Source organism: Rhinichthys klamathensis, unplaced genomic scaffold (genome assembly GCF_029890125.1).
Source record: "Rhinichthys klamathensis goyatoka isolate OS25496 unplaced genomic scaffold, OSU_Roscu_1.1 h1tg000011l_1, whole genome shotgun sequence".
In the NCBI taxonomy this organism is placed as follows: Eukaryota; Metazoa; Chordata; class Actinopteri; order Cypriniformes; family Leuciscidae; genus Rhinichthys; species Rhinichthys klamathensis.
The window spans coordinates 14,991,122-15,003,819 of NW_026606564.1; the positions used below are offsets into that span (position 1 = coordinate 14,991,122).

Consider the following 12,698-nt stretch of genomic DNA (forward strand, 5'->3'; position numbering starts at 1 on the left):
CAAGCTCCGGCTACGAAAAAACCCTCAGCTTTAATGAACAGCTGGGTCACCAACGCTTGGCACCTCCATACTTCTTAATGATAGTAATCATTACAGCGTAAGCATCTTTCCCCAAAGTCGGCAGAGTTAGCAGACACTGGCAGCAAACGCTGCCATTAAGAAGCGAGAAGAGAAGTCTTCATCAGAGAAGTTCAGAAAATGACTCTTATCACTAATGAGATCAAACTGCAATTAACACTTCATGCTCTTAATGACGGGAAATGCTGAGCATGCCACGCTGGTGAACCTTGAAAATGACTTAAAGTTCTAAATGATTTCCCAAATGAACATACACTTTTTCCACAGTTATGTTTTGTTCTGGGGAAAGTTTGTCTATGTACACGGTTCAGCAGATCGGAATAAGATGAAAGACATTACAACAACAGCAGCAAAAAAAAGACTTTCGGAAATAACAAAGTCCACTATCAATATGCATATGCTTAAATTCAAGTCAAACCACAACCAAAATATGCATGTTCTTTACGGTGCAGCATTTGGAAAGGGGTGACCTGTCATATTAAAAAGGATTTTTAGTGGGTGTTTTCATGCCAAAAAAGATTAATCCATCAATTAAAACAATTACTTAAATTATTCTAAATTTACTAAAACATTTAGCACCAACTGCACCCACACGCACACAAAAATCATAGACTCAAGATGGCCTAATACATAAATATATCAAATGTATTCCGTGTAGGCATTTAATAACATCCATGGAACCTTTCCATTTCACACAAAAAAGTACTTTATAGTGGAAAAAGGTTCTTTAGATTATTCAATTGTTCTTCACACTAAGAAAAATGAACTAACTAAAGTGGTCTTTCTGGAACCCAAAGTGGTCTTCGATGGCATCGCTGTGAAACCCCGCTTTTAAAGGGATAGTTCGCCCAAAAAGGAAAAGTATCTCATGATTTACTCTCCCTCAAGCCATCCTAGGTGTATATGACGTCCTTCTTTCAGACGAATACAATCGGAGATATATTAAAAAAATGTCCCGGCTAATCCAAGCTTTATAATGGCAGTGAATGGGAGCACAAAATTTGAAGCACAAAAAAATGCATCCATCCATTATAAAAGTAAATCCATATGGCTCCGGGGGTTAATAAAGGCCTTCTGATAATAAAGGCGATGCGTTCGTGTAAGAAAAATATCCATATTTAAAACTTTATCGACTAAAATAACTAGCTTCCTGCAGACGGCCGGAAGTATCGTGTATTTTTCTTACACGAACGCATGGCTTCACTTCAGAAGGCCTTTATTAACCCCTGGAGCCGTATGGATTATATTTATGACGGATTGATGCATTTTTTTGGGCTTCAAAATTTGGGCTCCCATTCACTGCAGTTATTAAGCTTGGAAGATCCAGGACATTATTTAATATAACTCCGATTGTATTCGCCGTAAAGAAGAATGTCATATACACCTAGGGTGGCTTGAGGGAGAGTAAATCATGGGGTGATTTTAGTTTCTGGGTGAACTATCCCTTTAAAATCTTTATTTAAAGCATGTAATGAAAGGTCTGAAACATGATCTCATGTAGTTCAGGCCAAAGTAACGATTAACGATTTCGTTAATAGATGGCAAGTAAGAAATATCATTAAAGATGAGATAAAATCATGGCAGATTAATGATTAGTTGGATTGGTTTGAGCTGACGGACATGATGCTTTGACAACATCTCTTTAAAGAACAACCCAGGTTACTGGGTTAACTGACAATTAAACTCAGTAATCCATTTCAATTCAATTCAGTTTATACATTAGATTTATTTACCATGTTTTAAGGTCCTAAGACAATGGCTTATAATAAAAAGTGTCTAAATATGCTAAAATTATAATTATTTTAAACACATTTGATCAGCCTTTAACATCAACATATAAAACATCTGAGCAACCAACGTTTCCCGGTCTTTTTGTGTCGTCTCGCTGTATTTGGCTCAAGCCTTTGTCTCGTGAAGACTGCCGTCGGTGTGGGCACATCACAGGCCATTATCTGCCCTGTCCACATTCATTATTGAAGCTAATGATCTGCTGCCCTCCACGCACCTCACTGAAGAAGGACTACATTAGAAATCTCTCAAGTTAATTAGTAATTAGAAACATAAAAAATGAATCAGAGAAACAGAGTGTTTAAGGTTTGAGTCTCAAGGTGTGTGTGGGGGGTGGGGATGGCAATGTGGGCAGTGACATTGCTCATGGTCCTCTTTCAAGGGCATTTGAACACGAGCAACAAAGCTAATCAATGGAGCTTACTGTATATATTCTGTTTCTGTGTGTTTCTTCAACTATAGGCACTTTAGGCTCTATGGATGTTCAGAAAACAAACTCAGTTTGGCAGAATTTTGTCATTATTTTCAATCAGTATAATTTCCATTACATCTTATATGATGTTTGATTATGTTAATAGCATTCTATGGTGGAAATGATGGTGATGTAAATTACATTAATAACATTTTTAACTAAAATTGATTACCCTAGCTAAGATTAACTTCATAGCAATCATTTTATGAAGGCACACAATTCAATTATATATTTTCACATGCAGTTTTAGCTAAATTTGACAACATTTATTTGAAAATTATGCTAAATAAAAAAAGAATTACCTTCAGTTTTCACCTTTACATTTTTTTAATTATCTCATGCTCTTCACTGAAATTTTTGTCTCCTCAGAAATTAAAGGGATATTCCAACAAAAAAGAAAATTCTCTCATCATTTACAAACCCTCATGTTTGGCATTTCTGTATTTTGTCCTTATTGGAGTGTGGACATTCTCCAAAATCTCTACTTTTGTGTTCCATGGAAGAATGAATTCTCTTTTTGGTACAATTCATATATCCTTATATATTTACTCTAAATATCTGTATATCTTTTTGAATGAAAATGCTTAAAGTTACCATAAAATCAAAATAGACACTTCTTATTTATTTATTTATGTGTTTTACAGAATGTTGCAGTGATTATTATAAATTATTTATCTGTGCACATTATTTTTATTGTTATTATTATTATTTTATTTATATGGCCTTGTATATATCAATGTTTTCTGTAGTGTTACAAGCAACCGCACCTACAGTTCTCAACTCACCTCAACGGAAAAGAAAATGTGCATACACATAAAAATAATTTGACATCACTAACATTAGCATAAGACAATAATACTAAAGCCTACTGCTTCAATAATCATTATAGTATATCTAAATATAAATCTCCATAGGGTATTCAGATCTTTTGGGCAGGACAGATATAAACGATGGTGCTGGGAGTTAGGAAAGATCTGGCATGGGGCCACTGGTTTGAAGCACCTGAATCTTATTAGAACTCTCTGGAACATTCCACAGGGTTCCATGACTGCAGCCAGAGGGCATGATGAAGGACTTCAATGAGAGTCTCACTAATCAGCATCCTGTTCACCAGCAGACCCCAGGGGGCCAAAGCAATAAGAAAACCAAGAGAAACCAAACTGAGCCAAGCTCCACAAATGCCACAAACACAGAGAGCCCTAAACATCTACAGAATTCATACCATTCAAGTCATGTGTAACAGTTGCTGAATGCCCTTTTGAATAAGTAGTGCACTTTAGCAAAGAGCACCTATTACGGGAATAATAAACACTGTAAAATAATATATTTAGTGAACTGAATTTAATGTTTTAGCACACTTAACTGCATGTTAATTGCAACTAAATGTATTATAGTTAAAATTGATTTTTTAAAGTTAGTGAATTAACATTTTGACCAAGTAGGACAAGTAGTATCTTTATTTATAATTTTACATTTATATTGTCTTTGAGATATGGTTAAAGTGTACTGCTGAATGTACTGACAAGCATTTATGGTCAACTAAAATAATTCAAAGTCATTTCTATTGAAACTTGCATGTCATGTATAAATCACATCAACTTAAAATGTAATATCGAATAACACACTACAGTACACATCAAAGTAGGGGTACTTCTTTAAAGCACGACAAAATATTATTTTTAATTAATCTTAGTGCACTCTTTAAATGTGTACTTAAGTATTCTAAGAAACATAGTCATTAAAGTAAGTGTGAAACTAAAGTTGAGATAGTCTCTTCTTATCTTCTTCTCTATTGTGACCTACAAGTGAAACGGCTCTTGGAACAAGAACAAATGTAGGGCGGAGTTTGGTTTTGTCTATGATTTTGTAAATATTTTGGTGCATAATTACTGAACTAAATTATGGTCCTGGCCTCTCATACACAAGCCGGTGACACAAGCATAGAAATATTCATAATTCTGCTTTGTGTTAGACACAGATGCCTTGCACATTGTCTCTGAACGTATGTCTTTAATGTTGTAAATGTTTCTTGTTTTGGCAATTTAATAATTATATTATTGTCTATCGTTATAATATTGTTCCCTATCAGTCAGTCACTTCCACGTTGTGTCGAATACAAGCACAATACAGCGGTTCCTTTCAAATATTTTCAGAGGCTTCTGGGGCATATGGCATCCTCAGCTGTGGTAACGCCACTCGCCACTTTAATGCATATGAGACCGTTTCAACACTGGCTTCATGCTCGAGTCCCGAGATGGGCATGGCACCTTGGCACACATCACAACTCGATCTGTCACCGCACTTTCAGCCCTTGGACAGACATTGCATTTCTACGGGTGGGAGTAAGGGCAGAGATGTGTTGATCCAGACAACACAGCGACAGTGGTGTATATACACTGCAAGGGCGGTCTCTGCTCTCGTCGCATGTCTCAACTCGCCTGAAGTCACTGCAAGCCACTCACATCCCGGGCGACCTCAATCGCGCAGCGGACTTGCTCTCACGACAGGTTATGCTTCGCGGAGTGTGGAAACTCCATCCCTAGGTGGTCCAGCTGATCTGGAGTCGAATCGGAGATGCACAGGCAAACCTGTTTGCTTTCCAGGAATCCTCCCACTGTCCTGTGTGGTATACCCTGATCGAGGCCCCCCTCAGCAGGGACGCACTGGGACAAAGCTGGCCCGGGTCCTGCTCAAGAATGTGTTTACATCAGTGGGCCTTATCATACACTGTGCAAGATCAGGGAGGAAGAAGAACAAGTTCCATACTGGCCTAACCAGACTTGGATCTTGGAGCTCACGCTGATGGTCAGACCCTCTCTGGCGAATCCCCCTGAAGAAGGATCTCTGTAACCTCCATGTCTAGTCCCTGGAAGGGACGGGGAGGGAATTCAAATGCTCAGACAAGAGCCCCCTCTACTAGGTGTGCTTATTGCCTTGAAGTGGCTCCTTTTCGCTACATGGTGTTCTTCCCGAGTTGAAGACCCACGGAGATATGGCTTTGGGTCAGTGTTTTCCTTCCTCCATGAAGGCCTAGAGAAGCACTTGTCTTCTTCTACCCTTAATGTGTACATGACTGCAATAGCAGCAAACCACAACACTGTGGGTGGCAGGACTCTGGGGAAAGACAACCAAAGTATTAGGTTCCTGCACGGAGATTAAATCCGCCGAGACTGCGCCTCATCCCCTCTTGGGATCTCTCGTTGGTCCTTGGTCAGTTTAGCTCAGTGCCCTGAAGACATTCCATGAAGACTACCTTGCTGACTGCTTTTACCTCCATCAAGAGAGCTGGGGACCTACAAGCCCTCTCTGTTAGCCTAGAGTTTGATCTGGCTGACTCTCATGTGGTCCTGAAAGCCCCAGCCTGGCCCAGCACGGCTCAAAGTTCCCACTACTCCTTTCAGGGATCAAGTGGTGAACTTGCAAGCGATCCCTCCTGATGAGAAAGACCCAGCCCTATCTCTGTTGTGCCCGGTGCGCATCTTGCACATATACCTGGACCGCACACAGAGCTTTAGATGATCCGAGCAGCTCTTTGTCTCCTTTGGAGGTCAGCAGTAGGGGATGGCTGTCTCTAAAAAAGAATGGCCCACTAGATCGTGGATGCCATTCTCCTGACTTATCAAGCCCAAGGCGTACCATGCCTCTGGTAGAGTGAGCCCTCACTCCCAGGGGGTATCACAGTCCCTTTTATCACCATTTGGCGAATGGTGCCTCGTTGGAAGACATTTGCAGAGCTGCGGACTGGGCTACACCCAACACCTTCACAAGATTCTATAATCTATGCGTAGATCCAGTTTCATCGCGAGTGTTGGGTACTGACAGGTAAAAACTCAGACAACTTGTTGGCTGTGTCGCTTGCGTTTCGCGCCTTTCCCGTCTCTGAGGTGATAATGTGCACTTTTTTGTCATTGTGAGTTCCCCATGTCTGGTGAACCCAGGATGCCTTTTCCTACCTCCAAACACTCATCGGTGGTTGAGTTTGGTGGAGAAATTTGCTACCAGGCCCATTACTTGTGGCATGCCCCTTTTCAGGTGAGCCCTTGTACGTGGGCTAAGTGCTGATTCCCTAATGGTGATCCCATATACAGTATGTATTCTTCTACTGTCTGGGTTCCCTGTTAGTGAACCCTGTGTCTTTCCCTGGACAAAGCCTTGCTCTGTCACCACTCGCTGTGGCCCTATGTAGTACTTCCCATCAGGTAAGTCCATAGGACGTACTCTCCACATACTAACCTCACCTTTGGGTTATTGACTTGACTTTGTAACATGCAAAAAAAAAAATTTTTTAATGCAATTTAATCCTTATGGTCTAGATTTGTCTTTTGAAAATTTAAGTTTGAAAATGTTATCTAAACTCTTAAATAAACAAACAAATCAAACAAACAAATCTGCTGTACATTGATTATGGCCTTAATAATCCATTACAAGTCAATGCAGCAGAGAGTCTTGTACATTTCTATTCTTGCACATTTCACATTCCCCTTCTTCAATGTATTGATATTCAGTTCATCTGTAATTTCAAGTTTCTTGAATCATCCTAGAATGCAAACCATTTGTCCCATTTATTCACATCCATTAGAGTTTCCGTTGGGCATTGCCACGCTGAAACCGTCACCATGGAAAAGCCAACAAAATAAGAAATATTGTCAAGAAATGCACACAGTCTTCTTTAATATATAACAATATCTGACTGACATTTTAAAAACATGTATCAATCTACATGATCCATTTAAACATCCATTTAAAAATAACTCATCTAATAAAACATGCTGCACACTGCAATAATGTCTCCCCTGCTCTGTTTATCCACTTCATTCCTCTTTTTTCACAAGATTTTCTCCTCTCTCCTTTCAGCATGACATCAGCCCACAGTGCTGCCTCACACAGAGTGGCCTGCTGGACAACAAATGTGCATCATGCACTGCTCCAAGCCTCCACCAACTGTCTCTGCCATCCACTTCATCCACCCTACCCTGGCTGGACTGCCCGGGTCACTCACTCCCCACCGTGGAACGGAACGACACAAGGCTGGATGTGTTTGCAGCCACTGTAATCAGCCACCCCCACCTCATGCCACATGCAGGACCCCCATGTGTGACTGTCCTTGAGAAGGTGGTCAACCAACTTGACAAAAAAGGATGCTTTAGAGGATGATGGAAATTTGCCATCTTTCCTTTTGCCTCATCTCGCATCATCTGAAATATGCTGGTGACAATTATGGTGAAAAATCGAATGTTCTTGATTTTTTTTGGGGGGGGGGGGGGGGGTTGATAATGCAAGAGGTCTCTGAATGAAAGTCAAGCTCTCTGTCGCGCTGAAGCCTTTCTACATCTCCAACAACAGACAAACCAACTAAAAGTGCAAATATGGATTTGGGCCATTCAAGCTGTGAGTTCCTATCTGCAGGCACCTCAGGGCTCCTGTGGCCAAGACCCGTCCCTACCGTCCAGTTCACACCTACCTCCGCCTCCTTGCCTTATCGGTGTGAGATCTGATTGCTTTCTGAAAGATGTCTCTGTGGAAATCAGCAATATTAATGACTGTAAATCAAATATGCACAAAAGAAATCACACTTTTCTATATTTACAAACCACAAGGTCAGGTTACAAGGACCAACAAGGCTTTTGTGCCCATGTTTAACAGCCTCCAATTCTCTACATATTGAGTTATCGATGGCAATAAAACAGGGACATGTGCTTAGAAACAACACCCTGAAGAGCAGCGCCTGCTCCATTACATACGCTAATAGCACTGACAGCTGAGCGTAGATGACCCGACGGCCCCCGTTTCACCTCATCTTTACAGATGGCCATTAACAGGAGGAATTATGCTCTTTTTCAAGGGAAAAGGTATTTAAAGCTTCTCAAATCAGGCTTTTGTTTTTCCCTTTGCAGTTTTGGCACATGCTGGTTAAGAGGGAATTACAGTCCAGATTTGCACACACTTGATGTGAGATTGCAACAGAATGCGCTTCAGCAGAACCAACTGAAAATGAAAAGCTTCTATTGAGAAAAAGGGAACATGCTTATTTCAAGCAGAGGGAATTCAGTTAAAACATTATTTTCCCACAAAACCCCTCAAATCATGAATAGGAACAAATAAAAGTAACAAATAAAGAACAAGAGAGAAGACAACCACAAAGTCTTTTTTTCTTTAAAAAACTTGGTTCTCTTTAACATTCTTTGACAATAGATATATTTCAGTGGGTTTTCCAGTAATATCATTAAGGTGTAATAAATAAATAAAAATAATCTGAACCAAATGGAAAAACAGGAAAAGGGGTTCATGTTGGGGTCACATACCCAAAATTGACATTGAAATATGTTTAGCCAGTTGTTACAGATCCAATTAGAATAAAGTCTTACCTAGCATATGATTGGCAACATGGACCTGAATGTCCCATTTACTGTAAAAGACCATCTGACACTTGATGCACTGGTAAGTCTTCTTCTGAATAGTGGAAAAAAAGAAACATCATATAAAGATGAATAGTGTAGGACAATAATGCTTAAACAAGAAAATACATGTCTTTTGTATGCATAAAAATTGTTTGTTGTTGTTTTTACCACTCCTCTTTAATTCAGTAAACTATACAATAAATCTTTAAAAACAATAATTATCACTATTGTATTGATGGCAAATATTCTGAGTATGTAGGTTTACTGTGAGGCACACCTTACCTCATCACTTTGGGTGGGGCTAACTCGTGACATGGGGGAGCCCTCTGGAGTCCTGAAGTGAGCACCCTCTGGTGTTTGGTCTCTGTGTACTGTCTGCAGGTGTGCCTGAAGCTCCGCCTCTGACTCGAATTTAACATTGCAGCTGGAACAACGGGTCTTGGAAATAGAGGGCGATACTGATGAAGACGAGGAAGAAGAAGAGAGAGTCTTTCTCTTCACAGGACCAGGGCTAAGGCTCTCCCCTTGGGTCCATCCAGCAGCAGGACCCGTTGACGTTTGAGACCCATGATGCAACTGTTTCCCTCCATTAACAGTTGAGCTCTTGCTACCAGCAGCATTGACACATAACGTGCACAGGCCATATGTCAAACCATTAATGTCAAGTTTCACCAAGTCCTGCTTAGAGTAGAACTCTTTGAGACATGCAGCACACTTGAAGACTTTCTGGCTTTGACTGTGTTGAAGTTGTGTGGCAGCTAAACATGCAGTTTGGTGATTTGTAGATGCTGGTCCAGTCTTCTGCATGTGAAAGGTGCCGTGGATCTTGAGTTCTAGGGTTGAGGTGACAGTCTGCATGCAGACAACACAGCGGAAACCAGTCAAAGAGTTACGCAAATCTGGATGCATCTGACAATGCTCTAGGAAGTCGTCCTCACTCTGCAGAGGTAATTTGCAAATCCGGCAGCTTCCAGTGTCCAGGCTTTTGCTGTGAGTGACCTTGTGTTCTGTCAGAGTAAGTAGTGAAGGAAAGCGCTCTCCACAAATGGGACACATGTAGTGTTTGACAGGCCCTATGTGTGTTTGCATGTGCTCCCGAAGTCCTCCCTCCGAGAAGAAGGTTCTAGAGCAGACGTTGCATTTGTGGTTTCCCTTGATCATTTCTGCCTTTCTCTTGTGCATAGCACTCTCTCCCGGGCGAATGTTATGGTCACGAAATTGGTGATTGGTTAGGAGGGACTCCATGGTATAGGATGCACCACAGATGTCACAGCTATACATGACCTCTGAGGTATCAAAGTCTTCTTCGCTGCCATCATGACTGTTGCGAGACTCCCCTGCACCAGTTCCTCCATGGCTGTTGGTCAGAAAGCCCTGGAAGTCTCCATCATCTTTGGCAACTGAATCACCGCTACCTGACATGGACCCATTGGTGCTGCAGTTCTGGGTCTTTCCCTCAAACACACAATGCTTTTCACGAAGGTGACGTTCTAGCAGATAAACAGCATGGAAGGCTTTGCAGCAAAAGTGGCAATTGTATTTCTTGCTATGGGTGGTAATATGACACTGCAGCTCTACTTCTGTGCCAAAGGACTCACCACAAAAAATGCAACGGTGTGAGCAGCCCTGATTTTCAAGGTGACTATGTTTGACATGCAATTGAAGGTCAGCCTCATGCCTGAAATCCCAGTTGCAAGAAGTACATCGGTATACCTTCTTCTCATTACTGTGCTTCACTGCAAGATGGAGTTGAGTTGACACTTTAGAGTCAAACACCTCTTGGCAGAGAGTACAGCGAAAAAACATGAAGGTGTGCATATCCAGGAGATGTTTCTGCAAGTCATCAACGGATGTGAATTGCTTGTCACAGCTCTCACAGATGTAGTATGTAGACATGATGGTGAAATGAACAGTCACGTGTTTAAGCAGAGACTCCTGATTAGGAAAGTCCTTGTTGCACTGTGGACAGGTAAGCTGTGGCACGACACCATCAAGGTGGGTCTTTAGGTGTGTCTGGAAAAGATCTAAGCTGGTGTACTTAGCCCCACACTGGTTACAAATGAACTCGCTTGAACATAAGGAAGTGCTGTTCTGTTTGAATAGTGAGGCCTGTTCTCCAGACACTGGGGATGAGGGGCTGAGGACTCGCAGAGATCTTCTCCCATTGTTGATATAATTCAGTGCAAGAGGGATGTTCTTGTGGTTCTCCTTTATGTGTTTGTTAAGCTTCAGAACACTGTTAAAAATGGGGGAGTTGGTACAGTAAGAGCAAGAATAGATATCCACAACAGAATCTTTTGGAGTGACGGCTAGAGGAGAGTCAAATTGCAAGCTTCCAGAGTCACAATGGGTCTGTCTGACATGTTCCTCTAGAGTGGCCTCAGTTAAAAATCCCATAAAGCATTTGGGGCAAAAGAATGCATTACTTTCTTTGGCTACTGGACTAGGAAAGCCATGTGAGTGCCGTATGTGCTCTTGCAGAGCATTGAGATCTCCAAGCACCTCTGGGCAGAAATTGCACTGTAGCAGGCCATCAGACAGGTTAGCAAGTACACCTGAGGGATCCTCGGCATTGTGGATCTGTTTCAGGTGTTCGTTCAAATTGCAAAGGGATGGAAGGATCTCCAAGCAAAATTGGCAGGTATGCGCCTGCTCTGGCTTGTCAACATGCTTTGTTTTAAGATGAATCTGCAGCACAGCGAGGCTTGAAAAAACTTGTTTGTTGCAGTAAATGCAGCTGTATTCAATTTTTGGCTGTTTGGCAGATCGCCTATACACGTCATTATGAGTGGCCCTCTTTCTTCTCCCACGTGTCTTGGGGACAGTGGAAACGGTCTCCATCATGGACAAACTGTCAACAGAAAGGTTGGAGTCTGGGGTAGTGCTTGAAACAGAAGTATAACCTACGGGCAACACGGAGGGGCTATTGCTGGACTCTGGTATTTGGTGAATATCCATGTGAGTGTACAGCTCCTCTACAGTGGGGAAGTTATCAAAGCACACAGTGCATGTGTTGCTCTTCTGGTCTCTCCCATGCACCTGATCGATGTGGCTAAGAAGCGTTCCCTCATCACTGAATGGCTCGTGGCAATAAATGCACTGCAGACCAGGTTCTAGACTCCCTCCTACAGGAGAAGAGCACTCTGGGTGGCTTTCTGCAATGTGCTTCTGCAGTTCTTCAGGCATGTCGAAACCCTCCTCACAGCGGCTGCATTTGCGTGTCTCTTTTAACCTCCATTCTTGAGGAGACAATCCTTTCGCTCCATCCTTCCCACGTTCATGCACCTGCATGTGTCCATGAAGCGAGTTGGTGGACAAGAACCCACGGCGGCACACTGGGCATTTATGGGGCTTGTTGGCAGCGTGTGTTTTCATATGGATCTTTAGATGATCACTGCGTGAGAAAGCAGAGTCACAGTCTCCGCAGTGGTACTTTTTGTCACCAGTGTGAAGCTTGATGTGTCGGTCACGGCTGCGCTTGTGCTTGAACAAGCGACTGCAGTATGTGCAGCTGAAGGGAAGTTTATCTCTGTGACTTTGTTCGTGGCACTTAAGGAAACTCAGGCGACTGAAGGATTTAGCACAAAACTGGCATGGGTAGGGTAGGTTGGCACCTCCTTCATCCTCACCATATTCATAGTCTTCGACATGGCCTGGAGATGTGTGGTCTTTACTAGATGGCGAGGATGCAGGCCAAGAGCAGGATGGGTCATCTTCTATATCAGTTCCATCTGTCAAAAACATCCAGAAGACAAGATAGATTATATTAACTTTTTACTGTTTTGTGGTATTCAGATGCAACAAGATGTCTGTCTTCTAACAAAATGGCATTTGTGAGAAATTTCTCCTTTCAAAATTATATATATATATATATATATATATATATATATATATATATATATATATATATATATATATATATATATATTGGTAAAGTTATATGAAAAGCAAGGTCCATTATG

At 41.7% G+C, this 12,698-nt stretch overlaps 1 protein-coding gene across 2 annotated transcripts in view; it reads right to left on the reverse strand.

Moving 5' to 3' along the window:
- The window catches only part of LOC130100056 (zinc finger protein 521), a 132,983-nt gene that overhangs the window by 61,264 nt on the left and 59,021 nt on the right, over window positions 1–12,698 (reverse strand). For both annotated transcript variants that reach the window (XM_056265624.1, XM_056265623.1), the window contains exons 3-4: window positions 9,019–12,467; window positions 8,704–8,788 (exon numbers count right to left, since the gene is read on the reverse strand). In XM_056265624.1, coding sequence (XP_056121599.1) covers window positions 8,704–8,788; window positions 9,019–12,111 — 3,178 coding nt within the window. In that variant the 5' untranslated portion in view covers window positions 12,112–12,467. The remainder of the gene's footprint in view (window positions 1–8,703; window positions 8,789–9,018; window positions 12,468–12,698) is intronic.